Raw genomic sequence first — 15170 nt, 5'->3', positions numbered from 1 at the left:
TGTTAGGGTATTCTGGGATTTAGAAAGTTCGCCCTTTAATTAGCTTTAGTCAAAACTCCATTTAATATTAAAATTTTCAGAGTAAAGAGTATTTACTCTTTTTCTAATATTCTATAGAATTTAGGTGGGATCTCTTACCTTATCAGATATGCATAGCTTCACACTGAGATACAGTTATTGTTTTAATAATATACAGTGTTTTCATAAAGAAATCATTTAAAAATAATTTGGACTACTTACAGTAACTGAAGTCTAGTTAGTATTTTAATAATTAACAACTAAATATCAAATTAGTTGAAATGATCAGTTTCCAGAGAAATTTCTAAGCATGACATTATAATTTGCTCATGTCATACATTATTTTCTTACAAAATCTTCAGGCTTTTTCACCTCCACTATAAATGTATATACTGTATATAATATAAAATCGTTCCTTCTATTTATTGAGGATGTAATATACAAATGGAACACTAGATGGCAACACATATCAAGGAACTTTCACAGCTCAATAATAAAGGAGCTGGTTTTTAAATTATCTATGCCTTCTGACTTTTTTATGCTCTCAGAAAGCAAACTTCCTAATATGTTTCAGCAAACCTTCAAGATAAAGACAACTAGATTTCCATTATATTTTGTAAACTGTTTAGTAATCAATCCTTTCATTCATTATTACTAGTTCAGGGAAAAATGCCATAGATTCATAATACATAATATCCTCACTGCTTCTTACCTGTTTAATTTTAAAAAGTGATAATTACAAAAATCCACATTAACATTTAAAACTAATAATTTAGTTTAATTCAACAAACATTAATTGTGCAATTAATATGTAAATGACCATGTGAGAAATACAATGATAAGCCCCTGACTTTAAGGGGATTATTGTCTTTTGGTGGAAAGAGCTATGTAAACAGCCGTCGGAGACAAACACAACATTGTTAGGAATATCGAGGAGCCAGCGATTTATTCAGACAAGAAGGGGCTGGGAAAGTCTTCAGGGAAGACTTGAGTCTCAAAGGTTGAATCAATATTTCACAGATGAATGTATCTATGAATATACAGCAAAGTACAGCATGAGAAAATTCATGGAAATGGTCAATTGCAGGTCATGTTCTGGAAACTGCATAGGTTACATGAAAGAGTATGGTGAAAGATAAGGCTAGAAAAGTTAGAGTGGGCCAGATTGCGAAAGATCTGAAAGATCATACTAAGGAATTTGTTTTATTTTACTGTAAGATGGGGAGCTGCTACCTGAGCTTGAGATTTACAATTCATGAAAACATGGCAGCAATGTGAAACATACAGTGGAACTGGAAGAGACCCGAAGGAGACCAATTAGAAGACTATTGTACTCCTCTGCATAGACTGCATAAGAGTAGGTGACAAAATGAACCGGGGTAGGAGTATAGGAACGGAAGGGTGGGGCATAGATACGTAATTTCACAACCCAATTATTTTTTCCTTTTAATTTTTTGTTGATACTATGTTTTCAGTAATGGAGAACATGCTGAATCATTGAGTGTGTCTGAATTTTTGGTAGGTGATACAGTTTTTGTCTTATGCTTCATTCTACAAATCATACCTTCAGAGTCCAGAGGTACATATGCGTACCCCTTGTGAACACCAAATCTACCCCCAGAGTCCAGAGGTACGTATGTATACCGAATAAAAATTTTTAAAATTCATGTTTTTCCTATCACAAATCCAACAGTTCAGTAACACCTCATACCCAAACCCATCACCGTCAAGTCAATTCCGACTCACAGTGACCTTACAGGAACTGGGCTGCTAACCAAAAGGTCGGCAGCTTGAATCCACCAACTGCTCCTTGGAAACCCTATGGGGCAGTTCTACTCTGTCCTATAGGGTCACTATGAACTGGAATTGACTCAATGATAATGGGTTTGGTTTTGGGTTTAGTAGGTGGGGTGGGGGAGAAGTTTTTGCTTAGGGGGCATGCTAATTGTGGTAGAATAAGTTAGAAAAGGATAGCAATAAAGGTTGTACAACATGAAGAATGTAATCAATGTTACCGAATTATATATGTAGAAATTTTTGAATGGGAGAATGGTTTTGGGGTGCATATTTTCCTTACACACAAAAAAAATCCTATAGCGGGAGGTGCGGTAACAGTAAGGGAAGAATTCAAGAAAAATTCAGAAGGTAAGATTTGTTTTTAGTGATTGACTGGAAGTTGGGGCTGAGAGAGAGGATGGCATTCAGTCTTCTGGCCAGGGCACGTTAGTTAAAGAAGTAGAAGAAGCAGCATATTCAGGGGTGTGAATATAATGAGTTCAGTTTGGGATTCCTATTTAAATAGGAAGGGGAGAAGGCCAGCATTCAGGAGGCTGAAGAACTAGAGGAAAGAATGAGGACATTGCATAGATTTAACTGGGATAGGAAGGGAAGAAAGAGAAAAAGAGCTGGTCAGAGAAGGCAGTTTCAGAATTGAGATTTTCGGACACTTTAGTTCATGTGGAAGTTAAAGTGGAGTAGGGGGAAAATATCAGAGGCGTGTTGAGACTGCTGTTGTTGTTGAATCAATATTCGACGCATACGTAAAGTGTTGCATATATTAACAACATGGCTGTTGAAACCTTTAAGGATAATGAAAGGAGATAGACCGGAGGGGATAAAGGGTTTGATGCTAAAGCTCTTAGAAAGTGTCAGAGTGTCTTCTAGATTGATAGTTTATATTAATTAGGATTAGGGAAAGGAGAGTTGACATTCACTCCAAAGAGTAGCAGTAACTGAAATTAGGTCCCAAAACAAAGCCAGGAATGGCAGTAAGGAGTGAAGTGAGTGCTGCTTCCTCCATCATCATGCCAGGGGGTTAGTAAGTGGCAAAAGGGCCTTTGCTGAAGGTTGGGATGGTCATGATATCATCATGGGACAGCTAGAGTTCAGTACCAAGGAAAAACTGGGAGGCATGTTTGAAGAAACAATCAAGTATGTTAGGGAGTTTGTCCAGAATGAACATAAGTTTCAGAAGACACAGAAAGCATCAATAATGGAGGCCAAACCAAAAACCAAATTTGTTGCTGTCGAGTCGATTTTGACTAATAGCAACCCTATAGGACAGAGTAGAACTGCCCTATAGGTTTCCAAGGAGCGGCTGGTGGATTCAAGCTGCAGACCTTTTGGTTAGCAGCTGAGCTCTTAACCATTGCGCCACCAGGGCTCCAATGTAATGCAGGCAGTGAGGGTCAAATCATGTGGGAGGAGTTAAGGATGAATTGGATAGAAACAACTGAATAGAAAAAGTTACAGACTCACTGAGTTTGCAACTACCATCATATTCATGGTTTCTAAAGAGAGGGGGTGGGCAAGTTTTCTGGAAGGATAAAACAATTACTGAGAAGAGGTGTAATACAGAATTGAACAGCCCCAATCTTTTAATAAAATACTGATAATACTATATGGTTTAGACTACTGCTGTCCAATAGAACTTTCTATGATGATGAAAATACTCTGTATCTGTGCTGTTCAATCCTATAGCCATTAGCTACATGTATCTAATAAGTACTTGAAGTGTGGCTAGCGTATCTGGGGAACCGAATTTCTAATTTCATTTAACATAAATTTAAATAGCCAGGAAAATACATAGCAACTTTAATGGATTAAGATGTTCCTTAATTCATTCACAGCAAAGAATCACTGTTACCTACTATTCTTCAGTGGAATATTCTAATATATCATATAGAAATAACCTAATATAAAGGGCTTGGAATGATGTTTGAAACCCAGTAAATGACCAATAAATGTTAACTACTATTGTCATTATCATTACTATTAAATATGTTTGATTTAACATACAATGGATCTAGACTCATAGCTAAAGATGCTATTAAATACATACTTATTACTTTCTGTGGCATATTTGGATGGTCTCAAAATTTCCGACGTACAGAGGAATGACATTTGTCTTTAGTCACACATGAACATATATAAACTGGTGGCTAGGGGTGTTAAGATTTTCAAAGTATTAAAAGTAATCAGCAAACAAAAGATTAAACATACAAGTCTCTCAAAGCACTTTACCACACTGCACTATATTCTGTGAATAGTGATATAACAAGAGTGTTTCCAGAAGAATAAGAATTCTTCAAATAGTAAAATTGTTTAATTGAAAAAAGTCAACATTAACAGGTTGGTATTCACTATGTGTATTTGCAAAACAGCACTTAGTTCTGGAAGAATAACCAAAGAATTACTCAGACAAAAAGAAAAAAAAAACAAAAAGCAATTACGCCATGCCTTTATTTTAACCTGATTAGACTTGCCTTGGTTTTTTCAAAATTGGCTTCCTCAGTCATTTGCACAGCTTGTTTCACCTGCTCATAAGCACTTGCTTCTCTTTGCTGCACATCCGTCAAGCTGCTCCTTATGGAAACTAGTGCAGACATTAAGTCATCTCTTTCTCTGTCAGCAAAAAAGAACATTCGCAACAAGAAATGATCAAACATTTGTGTAGTTATAAGTCAGGAAGAGAAAAGCATTAATATGTATCAGAAGAGCCAGGGCAGGCCAGCTCAGCACATATATATGAAAGCGAGCCCCCGAGAAAGGCCCTCAGTCCTTACTCGGGGAGAGGCAGGCGGAGCAGCCAGAAAGGCTGAGAGCATTCATGGCAGGCCTGCATCTGGGCGGGACAATAACCTATTGTGGAAGGAACTGGCACACTCACAGCTGCAGATGAAAGCCCAGAAAAGAGGAAATTAGTCCAAAAAAAAAGTAAGGCTGGAAAGGAAAAAAGCAACAAAATAGGGAAGGTGGGGATTGTATCTCAATGTGGAAGGAACGCTTTTTTTTTAAGAAGGGACTACTAAAGTTTTGGTTACACTGCTGATTTGCTCTTATTTACTTGAACAAAGTTATGTCCTTTCCTTTTCATCCTCCTCCACAACTCTCTTTTTTGCCCTTTCCTTTCAATTAAATTCTCTCCTTCATCTATTTAGTAACACATTCTCTTCTCCAAGGGTAGAACTACTGAATCCCTCAAGTGCCCTGGTCATGCCTATAATGCTCGCAATTTAATAAAATCTCATCCTGCTGGGTTTGCTCATGGCCTAGCCCCGCCCCCTCCTCAGCAATTCTCAGAAGCACCCTAAGCTAAGCTATTTATTGGGGGTAAAAGTGAACTGAATGCTAAAATGCTTTGGCATGTAAACTGGAAAGGATCTAATCTCCTGTGTTAATAAACTCCATATAAAAACATTCCAGGATAACTGGAATTCATCCACTGAAGGAAAATGACCAGTAGACCAAAGGAAGAGGGGGGCGGCTGAGACAATGTGTACATTAAACATATACACAAAGCACAATCAAAATAACAGGCAGGAATTGTTGATAAAGGAAGAGGCGATGATTGCATTAAGTCCCTGTTAGAGGTGTTAAAAAGTTATTTGAAAGATAGGAAGAAGGATTTTCGAATTCATTTCTTATAGAGTCATGTTCTGTACACAGCGAAAAAATGTATGTTGAACTCTTTTGTAAACTACTGTGAAAGGGATCAAGTTTTAAATGGTGGTTTCAAATTCAGTTGAAACACTGCCTGCAGTTTCTGTTTTATTGCCAAGTTCTAAACTATTGGCCAAAAGGCAACTGTGATTTTTTAAAAAAATTTAGCTGACTTTAAGGAGCCATAGTTTAAATTGCTTTCAGAATTAACCAATGTCTATATTCAAAAATCTTTTAAAGATAAAATAATTTCAACTATTTGTGGTATTTGAAAAGCAGCTGTATTTTAAGAAATAAGTAATACTGAGCTAAGCTACATTAGCAGTTTCACAAAAACTCTTTTGTTGAAAGACAATAAATTGCTTCAAGTATTATAAAATTCATGCGAGCATGGTGAGCTCCATTGTAGAATTTCCTGATTTCTTTTGGTTTTAAATTGAGAAACATAACTTAGTTTAGATATTTTATTCTAAAGAAAATGATCAAAGGTAATTGATGAAATATAGTCAAACACAATAATAATGTGAAAAAGTGAAAGAATCAAAGCAAGATTAAATTATTCTAGTTAAATAAAAAACACAAAAGCAATCAAAATTTAATATTTATCTGTATTTCTAAAAAAAGTCTCATAACATGAAACAGTCTAGCTTCATGTAGGATACATAATCTAGCTAGGACCTGTGGTTCTGGAAGAAAATAAAAATTTACTCTTTAAGAGTAGCAAGTCAGTATGGGCATCATATAGTCACCTTTCTTAAAGCTCTAAAATCTAGTGAAAAGCAAAAGTAACTATTCAATGACATTCTTATTTGTTCCTGATACCATGCCCTCCTCAAAGCCAAAGTTCCAAATAAAAAGAATTAACAAAAAAGCTCTGTGCTTATATATATAAGTAGACATATCACCAAACCCACTGCCATCGAGTCAACTGCAAGTCTTCAACCCTATAGGATGAGTAGAACTGCCCCATAGGGTTTCCAAGGTCACAAATCTTTATGGAAGCAGACTGCCACATCTTTTTCCTGCAGAGTGGCTGGTAGGTTTGAACCAATGACCTTTTGGTTAGCAGCCAAGCGTTTTAACTGCTGCACCACCAGGGCTCCTTAGCCATATCACAGCAGGATTAAAATCTAACAAATTTCTTCTTAAGGGAGACTTATATTTACTACATTTAATCTCTTTCAGAATATCGTCTTGCCAAGAGTATGCAGTGTCTGCCACACAGTAGATACTCAATGAAATGAACAACAAAAGAACAAATGAATAAAGAATCTGCTATAAGATGGCATCAAAAGAGGTGATACTAAGCTCCCTTCAAGTTCTAAGATTTTACTACCTAAATTTAAAAAGTCACTAGACTATTTGAAATTGGAAATGAAAGAATTTAGCTTCCTCTGGATCAAAAATTTTTCAGAATATTAACTCTTCATTGTCAAACTGTTGAACGACAGAAAATCATAGAAGATAAACCCCTAAATACCTACATCTTGTTAAGCTCATGGTTCAACAATGAGACCATGAAATCATATAAATAATCCATGTAACCACTAGACTGATACACTCCAACCTTCTGCAAATAGATTATATGCTTCAAGGTGGCCCTCAGACCATTTGGGTAGTTCAGGAGACATTCCTAAATGACACCTACACTAGGAGGTACAGGTGGCCATTTTGGCAAGTAAGGATTATCCACTTTGTTGCTATATTTTGGGTTTTGTTTTGTTTGTTTTAACTTAGCCTATATCAAATAGCAAGTACTCCAAAAGAAGCAGCAGCAGCAGCAGCAGCTCTGACATGGCAGCCCTGTCCTCAGTGCATGCTTCCTGCCCCATTCCTACGGCCATCACCTTCTTGATTTATCTCCCATTTTCAGCCCTACACTTGTCTCTTAGGTCTGACAACGTACTCATTATCTGGCTGGAGATCCTCTGCTGCGGTGTCCCTCAGAAACAGTCCATTCCAGCCATCCAGGGTAACAACAGTCAGCTGCAGCCTGCCCCAGCGTGCCCAGTCACAGGGCTGGCCCACAGCCAGGCCTGAGTCTTTCACAACAGGAAGTTGTACAGATACATGTCAAGAGTGAGAGGGCACTCTTCCAAACTACCATGTTCTACAGCAAAAGTTCTCTAACCGCTCACTAGCATCATGCGAATGTTTTGATGAGTGTGATCAAGCAGTGTTGTGCAGCACAGTAAGCAAAACAGTGTTGATGCTGCAACATTTCATAATCGAGATGAAGGAGCAGCTAAGGCAGAAAGATGAGGTAAGGAGCTTGGTGTCAGTTCTGGAATGAAAAAGCATGCACTTACACAACACTAGCAAGCATGTAATAATTAAGGAATTTACTGCAGCAATCAGAGCAAAAAGAACTGAGAAAGTCCCTGAATAACCTTGGCCAAACGTTTAAGATAAAGAAAAAAGAAAGTTGGTCTAATAGGTACGCAATCGCTTTATCTTGATATATGGAGTGCCTAAAAAATGCCTTATGATTCCTAAGTTATTCCACAGTTATTACCACTGTTTAGGCATTATTAAGCATCATTAATAAGCATTATTACCACAGCTTTTCAGAAGAAAGTCTAGAAGGCTGACTACAACATTTCCTTGTTCCTCATTTCTGGGAAGTTCCTGGCTACAATCTTGCTAAGGCCACAATACAGAACAGTGCCAATGATCCATCCCCAAATCACAAGCTGGACTAAGGTCCCAGCACAGCACAGTAGCAAGAACTTCTCCTTTTTGAAAAGTACACTGAAACTTCTCCAAAATATTATGTGCCATAGAAAGGAATTTAATATAGAACAGTTCCCTCTCGATTACCATCCTAGATATCCTGATCATTAAGCAAGAAAAAGAGGTTACTGTTTCTCGTAGCTACCTCATGGCACAGTGAGGCCTGAGTGAAAGGTAGAAGTTCAGAAACACCATGAAGACTTTAATATCAATTTTAACAACATATCCAATGTCATCAACAGTTGTTAAGTATTGTCTCCAAAAAGTCCTAAGGTCCTAACAAAGCATCACAAAAATATGGATGGTCTTGTCTCCAAGTCCTGCCTGACCCCCTCCTTGTCAACTGCACTACTCACTCTTGCGTAATACATTCAATACAGTACACGCTAAAGGAAGCAACAAAGGAGCTGTAACTGGTGTCACAATATCACTTTCAAAAGAGGCCAGGAAACTCTTCTGATTTATCCTATTTGGGAGATATATATATATATAAATTCTATATGAAAGTAACCCAGGAAATACAATGATAACAGCTTACTGTGGGGCTCACGCTTCTAATTACACATAAAAGATAGGCAAACCTAAAAGGTATTGACTACTCGTCAAAGTCAGCACGGCACTCAATATTCAATATCCTGCATTAATAAGTTGAAAGAAGTACAAACCAGCTTAGGCCAAAGGAGTCACATAGTCAAAGATTTCCACAGACAATAAAAGCAGAAACATTTCACTGTATTCTGTTACTAAAGTAGAATATAAGCTAATGATACGCTGACAAAGCAGAAAATTGATCTAAGAAGGTTGACATTTACTTTAAGAGGCTAAGAGCTCAAATTTAGGATAGAGACAAAGAAATAGATAACTGAGTGAGAATGTAATTTTTGAATGACTGCCAGACTTGGAACCAATGTAAACATTATTGCTTCTTTTTACAAATATTTCTCTCATTATTTACAAGGATAATATGGAAGGCAATATAATAGGAAAAAAATCCAAAAAACCCTGTGTTTCATTTCTTGGTTGGTTTTGCTAGACTACCTAGTTAACTCTGTCGTGTTTAAATTTATGTGATTTTGAATATGCTTCTTCTTTTTTAAAGCAATTTTTTATTACATTCTCCTTGTAAAATTAATTACCAATATGGTTAAGGACCTATTAGGCTCATACTTTCAAGTCCAATGCCTTCTTCTACTTCTCCAGTGGAAACTACTGTTAAATATTTGGTGTTTAACCTTTCAAATCTTTATCTATGCTTCTCTATGTATATGTATGACCCTAGAGAAAATACATCGTATGGCTGTGTGTGGACTTTTTTCTTTAATACAAATGATTTTGTACCAGGTGCCTCTTTAGCCATATTGTTTTGTTTTGTCTTTCTTTCAACAATAGATGTTGGAGATTGTCCCACATTAGTACACACAGATCCCCCTCATTCTTGTGTTTTGTTTGTTTGCTGTATATAATATTTCATAGCTTGACTAAATGATGCTTAGTTAAATCATATGTAGTTAAAAGATATTTAGGTTGTTCACACTATTATAAACAATGCTACAAAATCATTCCCTATAAATGTTCCATCATGTATGTGCACGAGTTATTTTTTGAGGATAGATTTTGAAACGTGAAATGCATAATTTAAATATTAATTTAAGGAAAAAAACCAAACCCCGCTGCCGTTGAGTCGATCGCGACTCATGTAAATGGGCAGTGCTAAATCACCCTCCAAAGCAGTTGTGCTGCCTCCAGGTCAGGGGTGCTCCGAACACTCATGCACAGAGAGATTTAGTAACCTGCCCACACAGCTGTTCCTGCCCTGCCTGATTCGTGACATGGAAGAAGTGATATGGGGTCTTCTCCTCTTGCTAGCCAGCCTGCCTGCCTTGGAAGCCAGTGACATTGTTCATAAAGACACTCCCTTCTACTATGGACTGGGAAGGCCTCCAGCTTGGTGGGATGATCTGTGCAGGGCTCCCCTGCATCGCGGGAATCATCTTTGTTTTATGTAGCAAATGCAAATGCAAGTCTGTTCAGAAGCACAACCCCTTACCTGAGAAAACTACCCTACTCATCATTCCAGACTCTGCCAGTAACTGCTGAGCTTCATGGAACTCCAAGACTAACTTGCCCCTCTCTCCTTAAACTGGCCTTTTGCCACTCCCTCCCCATCTGGGGGCTTTAACCTCCAGGGATCTCTTCCTCTCCCAGGGCAGCCCTTAGGCTAGCTTTTTTTTTCAATTAAGAAAAAACCAGGGTATGAAAACACTCACGTACTCATGAACTTAGCAGCTTTTGCTATTATCACTTCTGTCATTTCTGTCAATATGATGGAGTTTTTAAAATTTTTAATAGTATTTTCTTGAATACTCACTGAATGAATACCTTCTCCTGTAGTGACATATTTCTCTTTTATTAGTCATCCAATCTTACTCTTTACACACTTTGCAACTGGGTAGTTGCTCCTAGGTGGCACAAAGGGTTTGTGCTCAACTACTAGCCTAAGAGGTTTGAGGTTTGAACCCACCTAGCAGTACCACAGAAGAAAGGCCTAGCAACTTCCTTCCAAAAGGTCATAGCCATGAAAACCCTACTAAACAGAGTTCTACTCTGTAACACTCTGTTTGTGGATCGCCATGGGGTGGAATCAACTCCACAGCAACAGGTTTGATTTTGGTTTTAGTTTCTTTTTTTGTTTGTTTCAAAGGAAATTCTTTATATATTGTACCAATCTTTTGTAATGAATGGTGCAAATATTTTTCCCAGTCTTTTAATGTAATTTTTAATATTTTGTAAGAGGGAAGTTTTTTTTTTTTTTTTAATGAAATGTATCAATCTTTTCCTCTATGGTTTTCACTTTTCATGTCATGGTTTAAGACTGTAATTACCCCAAGGTCATAAAGATGTTTTTCCATATCTTCTCTGGTACTTTCATAGTCTGAACTATATCTGGGCTCTTAAACTATCCTGAATTTATTTTTGTTAGGTGTGATTCTATTTTTCTCCCAAGAAAAACAGGAACATTTTTAACTTCTCATAGCCTCAGTCTCCCTACCTTTAAAATGAAGGTCATAATATCTACCTCACACAAGCTTCTCTAGGATTCAGAGATTATATTTTTTAATTGCCTGGCATAGTCATTGAATATATAGTAAATGTTCAATCCATCTTACTTGGATCTAAAAATATATTTAATAGTTAACAAAAAAAAAGGGGGGGGATCCTCAGCACAGATCATGAAAACTACCAGTCTTTAACTGGAGAAATTTAACAACCAATAGGTTAGTCATGTGTGGAAACCATAGCTACCAGAATTATTGATTGTTCTTGGAGTATGGGAGGTACAGAAGAGTTTTAATATTCATTGAGGACTTACTATATGGCAGAAACTGTTTTAAACACTATATAGGTATTCTCGCAATGACTCCTCAAAATCACCCTATGAGTTAAGTATTTTTATCCCCATTTTAAAAACAAGGAAATTGAGGCACAAGAGGTTAGATAACTTTCCCGCAGTTACATAGTGGGTTATCCTCTAGAAGTGAATAAAATTGCAGGAAATAACTAAGATACTAAACTATGGAGCAATTCATGATCAAGAAATACTGTGATCTATTTTCTACCACCTACAAAAATGGATGCTATCATAAACATCTGAAAATGCTTTGTACTATTCAGAAGGAATGGATTATACATGGATCTTGGCTGAAAGCAGAGAATACCAGAAAGATGTTTACCTGTGTTTTATTAAGTATGCAAAGGCATTGGACTGTGGATCATAACATTGCGAAGAATGGGAATTCCAGAACACTTAATTGTGCTCGTACGGAACCTGTATTTAGACCAAGAGGCAGTCGTTCGAACAGAACAAGGGGATATTGCATTGTTTAAAAACAGGGAAAGTGTGCGTCAGGGTTGTATCCTTTCACCATACTTATTCAATCTGTATGCTGAGCAAATAATCCGAGAACAACAACACAGTGGGTTCTTATTCCAGTGCACTCATAATATTTTTCACAAGAGGCATACAGTGAAGATGTGGTAGTAACTCACTCTACTTAAATTACAGCAGGATAATCTAAGATATGGCAAAATCAAAAGAACCCCTCCCACACTCACGTTTTGTTAAAAATAGGGGTGGATTTACAGCCATAGATTCATAGAACTGGGCAGAATTATAAAGATTATCTAGTTCAGTTCTCTCACTTCACAGATAAGACTGAAACCAAGATAAATAAAATTATTTATCCAAAGTCACATGGTTACCTACAGTTGGCAGAACCTACCTATTCTGTCATCAATGAAGCTACCTTGAAGGAACCTTTTAAAATTCGTTTTATTTGAAGCTTACATTAATCTTATCTGATTTAGCAAGGGGATAAAAATACACAATGCCCATTAAGGATATAATTTTCCATGTTGCCAAAGACTCTGTGTGTATAAGCATACTTACTTAGTCAGTCGTTCAATGGTCTGTACATGAACATTGTTATGAGTTTGGGAAAGAACAGCTTCATGCTGAGCACACTTCAAACAAAGACCACCAACACGATTAGAAATATTAGCAGTGAGAAGAGACTCTTTATGCTTCAGTCGCTCTTGAAGATCTTCACATTTTTTCTGATATTCAGCTAAGTCTTTCCTAAAAAAGTGGGAAAAAACAGAAAATCGGTTCTAGTAAATGGACACATAAAAGTCCACTACTTTCAAATGTACCATAATAGTGATAATAACTACTACTATCACTTATAAGCCAAACATCTCACAAGGTGCTTTGCGTACGATACCTTATTAATTCTTATTACTACCCTGAGAAGTAGGTGTGGTATCCTGACTGATATGCTGAATAAAATGAGACTTGTATATATTAAATAATTAGCCTAAATTCTTGGAAGAGTTTAACACAGATTTGTCTGGCTCTGATGCTGGCTCACTTTCCACAGGATCCCACCTCTGTTACATTACATTACACATAAAACAAAAGTACAACTCCAAATGCAAACACTAAATAGTTTTGCTTAATACAGAGGAAGAAAGAGGCATAACACAATGCTCTTAATGTGAGGGAAATGTCCTATTTCAGATGTCAACCTCTTAAAGTACAGTTTGTAAAGAGTACCTTAAAAGATCACCAAAAAGATCATGGACTTTTATCCATGACTAAACTATTACTGCTCATTTTTCTTCAGGAGGAAAACATAAAAAAAAAAAAACAAAGAAAAAAAAAAAACTAATGACAATATCCTACAAAGGGCTGTTTAAAAAAAAAGTAGGCTAAAGAAAGAAGTTACACAGAACTTGGTAGTCATAAGACTTTATAAGTAGCTGCTATTGGCTGGAAATATGCAGCTTGTTAAAAGAAAAACCAACCCCCTCCTCCCCCCACTAAAAAAAAAAAAGAAAAAACCAAACTCTTTGCTGTGCAGTGGATTCCAACTCATAGCGACTCTATAAGACAGAGTAGTACTGCCCTATAGGGCTTCCAAGGAGTGGCTGCTGGATTCAAACTGCCGACCTTTTGGTTACAGCCAAGCTCTTAACCACACCACCACTAGGGTTAAAAGAAAGGGATGGGGAATTGTGTGTGTTTGTTTTTATTTTATGGGATAGCCCCTGGTTGAGGTTTTTTTTCAAGTTGGCTATTTATGGTTAAGTGAGAAGTGGATAGGTTATATTTTCCTCTATCCCCTTAGTAAAGCTTTTGTAAAGTCAACTTGGGCAATGGAGCTTTCTTGCCTGGACCTCATTTTCCTACTGTATATTTAAAAAGCAAATAAACTTTCTGAGCTCAAAAAGGAGAAAGCTGTCCTTAATAAGCTCTTGGACTACTGAAGGCAGGCACTTTACCTCTGGCTTAGTCTACTCTCTGGGGTAAAAGTTGCTACTATACTCAGGGATCTATAGCTATCCCAACTTGCTCACTGTCCCAGAGGAGAAGCTAACAACCCAGGTACTTGGCTGTCATACACCACCCAACATTTCGGGTTTGGTGGGCTTTCAGGCAGCCTGGAGGAGATGGAAAAGATCCTTAGGCAATGTAAGGGTTAGAAAAAAAGCTAATCTGATGACAGCCTCAGGCTGAAAAAAAAAGGTGGGAGCTGTTCTGCCCTATGAACAAGATAATATCTCCCACATAACAAGTTTTAAGTATCATGTGGAGAAAGTCTGACTTTCAAAGGCTTTATAAAAAGAACTCTGGAGGCACATTCCAAGGTCATAGGGTCTCCATTACTATTTCTGTCAGGTTTAAACCCAAAACACTAAAGTAGATTTGCTTACTCGAAATGGCAAAAGAGAAAATGAAAAAGAAAAAGGTGCTATTAAGCTAGCGTTTCTAAGAGTAGTGATTTTATTTCTTCAACAAAATGTCTTTTAATAATCTTAAATTATGCCAGAAGAAACGGAAGGCAGAGAACAAAAGTCTAGTTCACTACAACTTGATATGTTAATGTGATTAAAGATGGCATTTTTGAATTCTGAATGAGATAAAATAAGTCACATCTCCATATGTATAATGATCTAGAAACATATTACTCTAAAAACTGAAGAATCAAATCACAATAGAAATCAAAATATAAAAAAGTAAGAGAAGAGCAAGAAAACAAAAATTAGACCATTTTTTAAATATTTACTTTATTGCCACTATTTAAAATAACCTTTAAAAAATAAATTAATTTAAGGATGTAGAGCATAATTCTAACTCACAAAAAAAAAGACCAGATTTACTGGCCTAAAGGAGACTGGAGAAACCTCGAGAGTATGGCCCCCAGGCACCGTTTTAGCTCAGTGGTGAAGTTACCTCCGAGGTTCACCGTTCAGCCTGGGAGTGGACAGCCCCATAAAACCAAATGAGACTAATGAGGTACAGGAGTCCAGTGACAAGGGCCAGAAGGCAGAAGGGGACAAAGAAGCTGGTGATAGGGAACACAAGGTTGAGTAAGGATATTGTTGATGTGTTGTGAGATTGTTAACCATTGTCATAG

The 15170-nt window shown here is 37.0% G+C and overlaps 2 protein-coding genes across 10 annotated transcripts in view; one reads left to right on the top strand and one right to left on the bottom strand.

Annotated features, from left to right (window-relative positions):
- Window positions 1-15170, bottom strand: part of SDCCAG8 (SHH signaling and ciliogenesis regulator SDCCAG8) — a 243119-nt gene that overhangs the window by 194830 nt on the left and 33119 nt on the right. For all 9 annotated transcript variants that reach the window (XR_002824018.1, XR_002824017.1, XM_004375862.2 and 6 more), the window contains 2 exons: window positions 12641-12829; window positions 4284-4422 (listed from right to left, as the gene is read on the bottom strand). Coding sequence is in view for 7 of the 9 variants with exons in the window: in XM_004375862.2 (XP_004375919.1) it covers window positions 4284-4422; window positions 12641-12829 (328 nt within the window). In the remaining 2 variants the exon portion in view is untranslated. The remainder of the gene's footprint in view (window positions 1-4283; window positions 4423-12640; window positions 12830-15170) is intronic.
- LOC105756247 (FXYD domain-containing ion transport regulator 4-like) lies at window positions 7368-11004 on the top strand. The gene is given in 2 exon segments (XM_023730900.1): window positions 7368-10118; window positions 10120-11004. Coding segments are annotated over 2 exon segments (396 nt in total). The 5' UTR covers window positions 7368-9893; the 3' UTR covers window positions 10291-11004.

This window comes from Trichechus manatus, unplaced genomic scaffold, assembly GCF_000243295.1.
Source record: "Trichechus manatus latirostris isolate Lorelei unplaced genomic scaffold, TriManLat1.0 scaffold00039, whole genome shotgun sequence".
Taxonomy (NCBI): Eukaryota; Metazoa; Chordata; class Mammalia; order Sirenia; family Trichechidae; genus Trichechus; species Trichechus manatus.
Note: the sequence above shows the minus strand (reverse complement) of the source record. Positions and strands in the feature narration are given on the sequence as shown.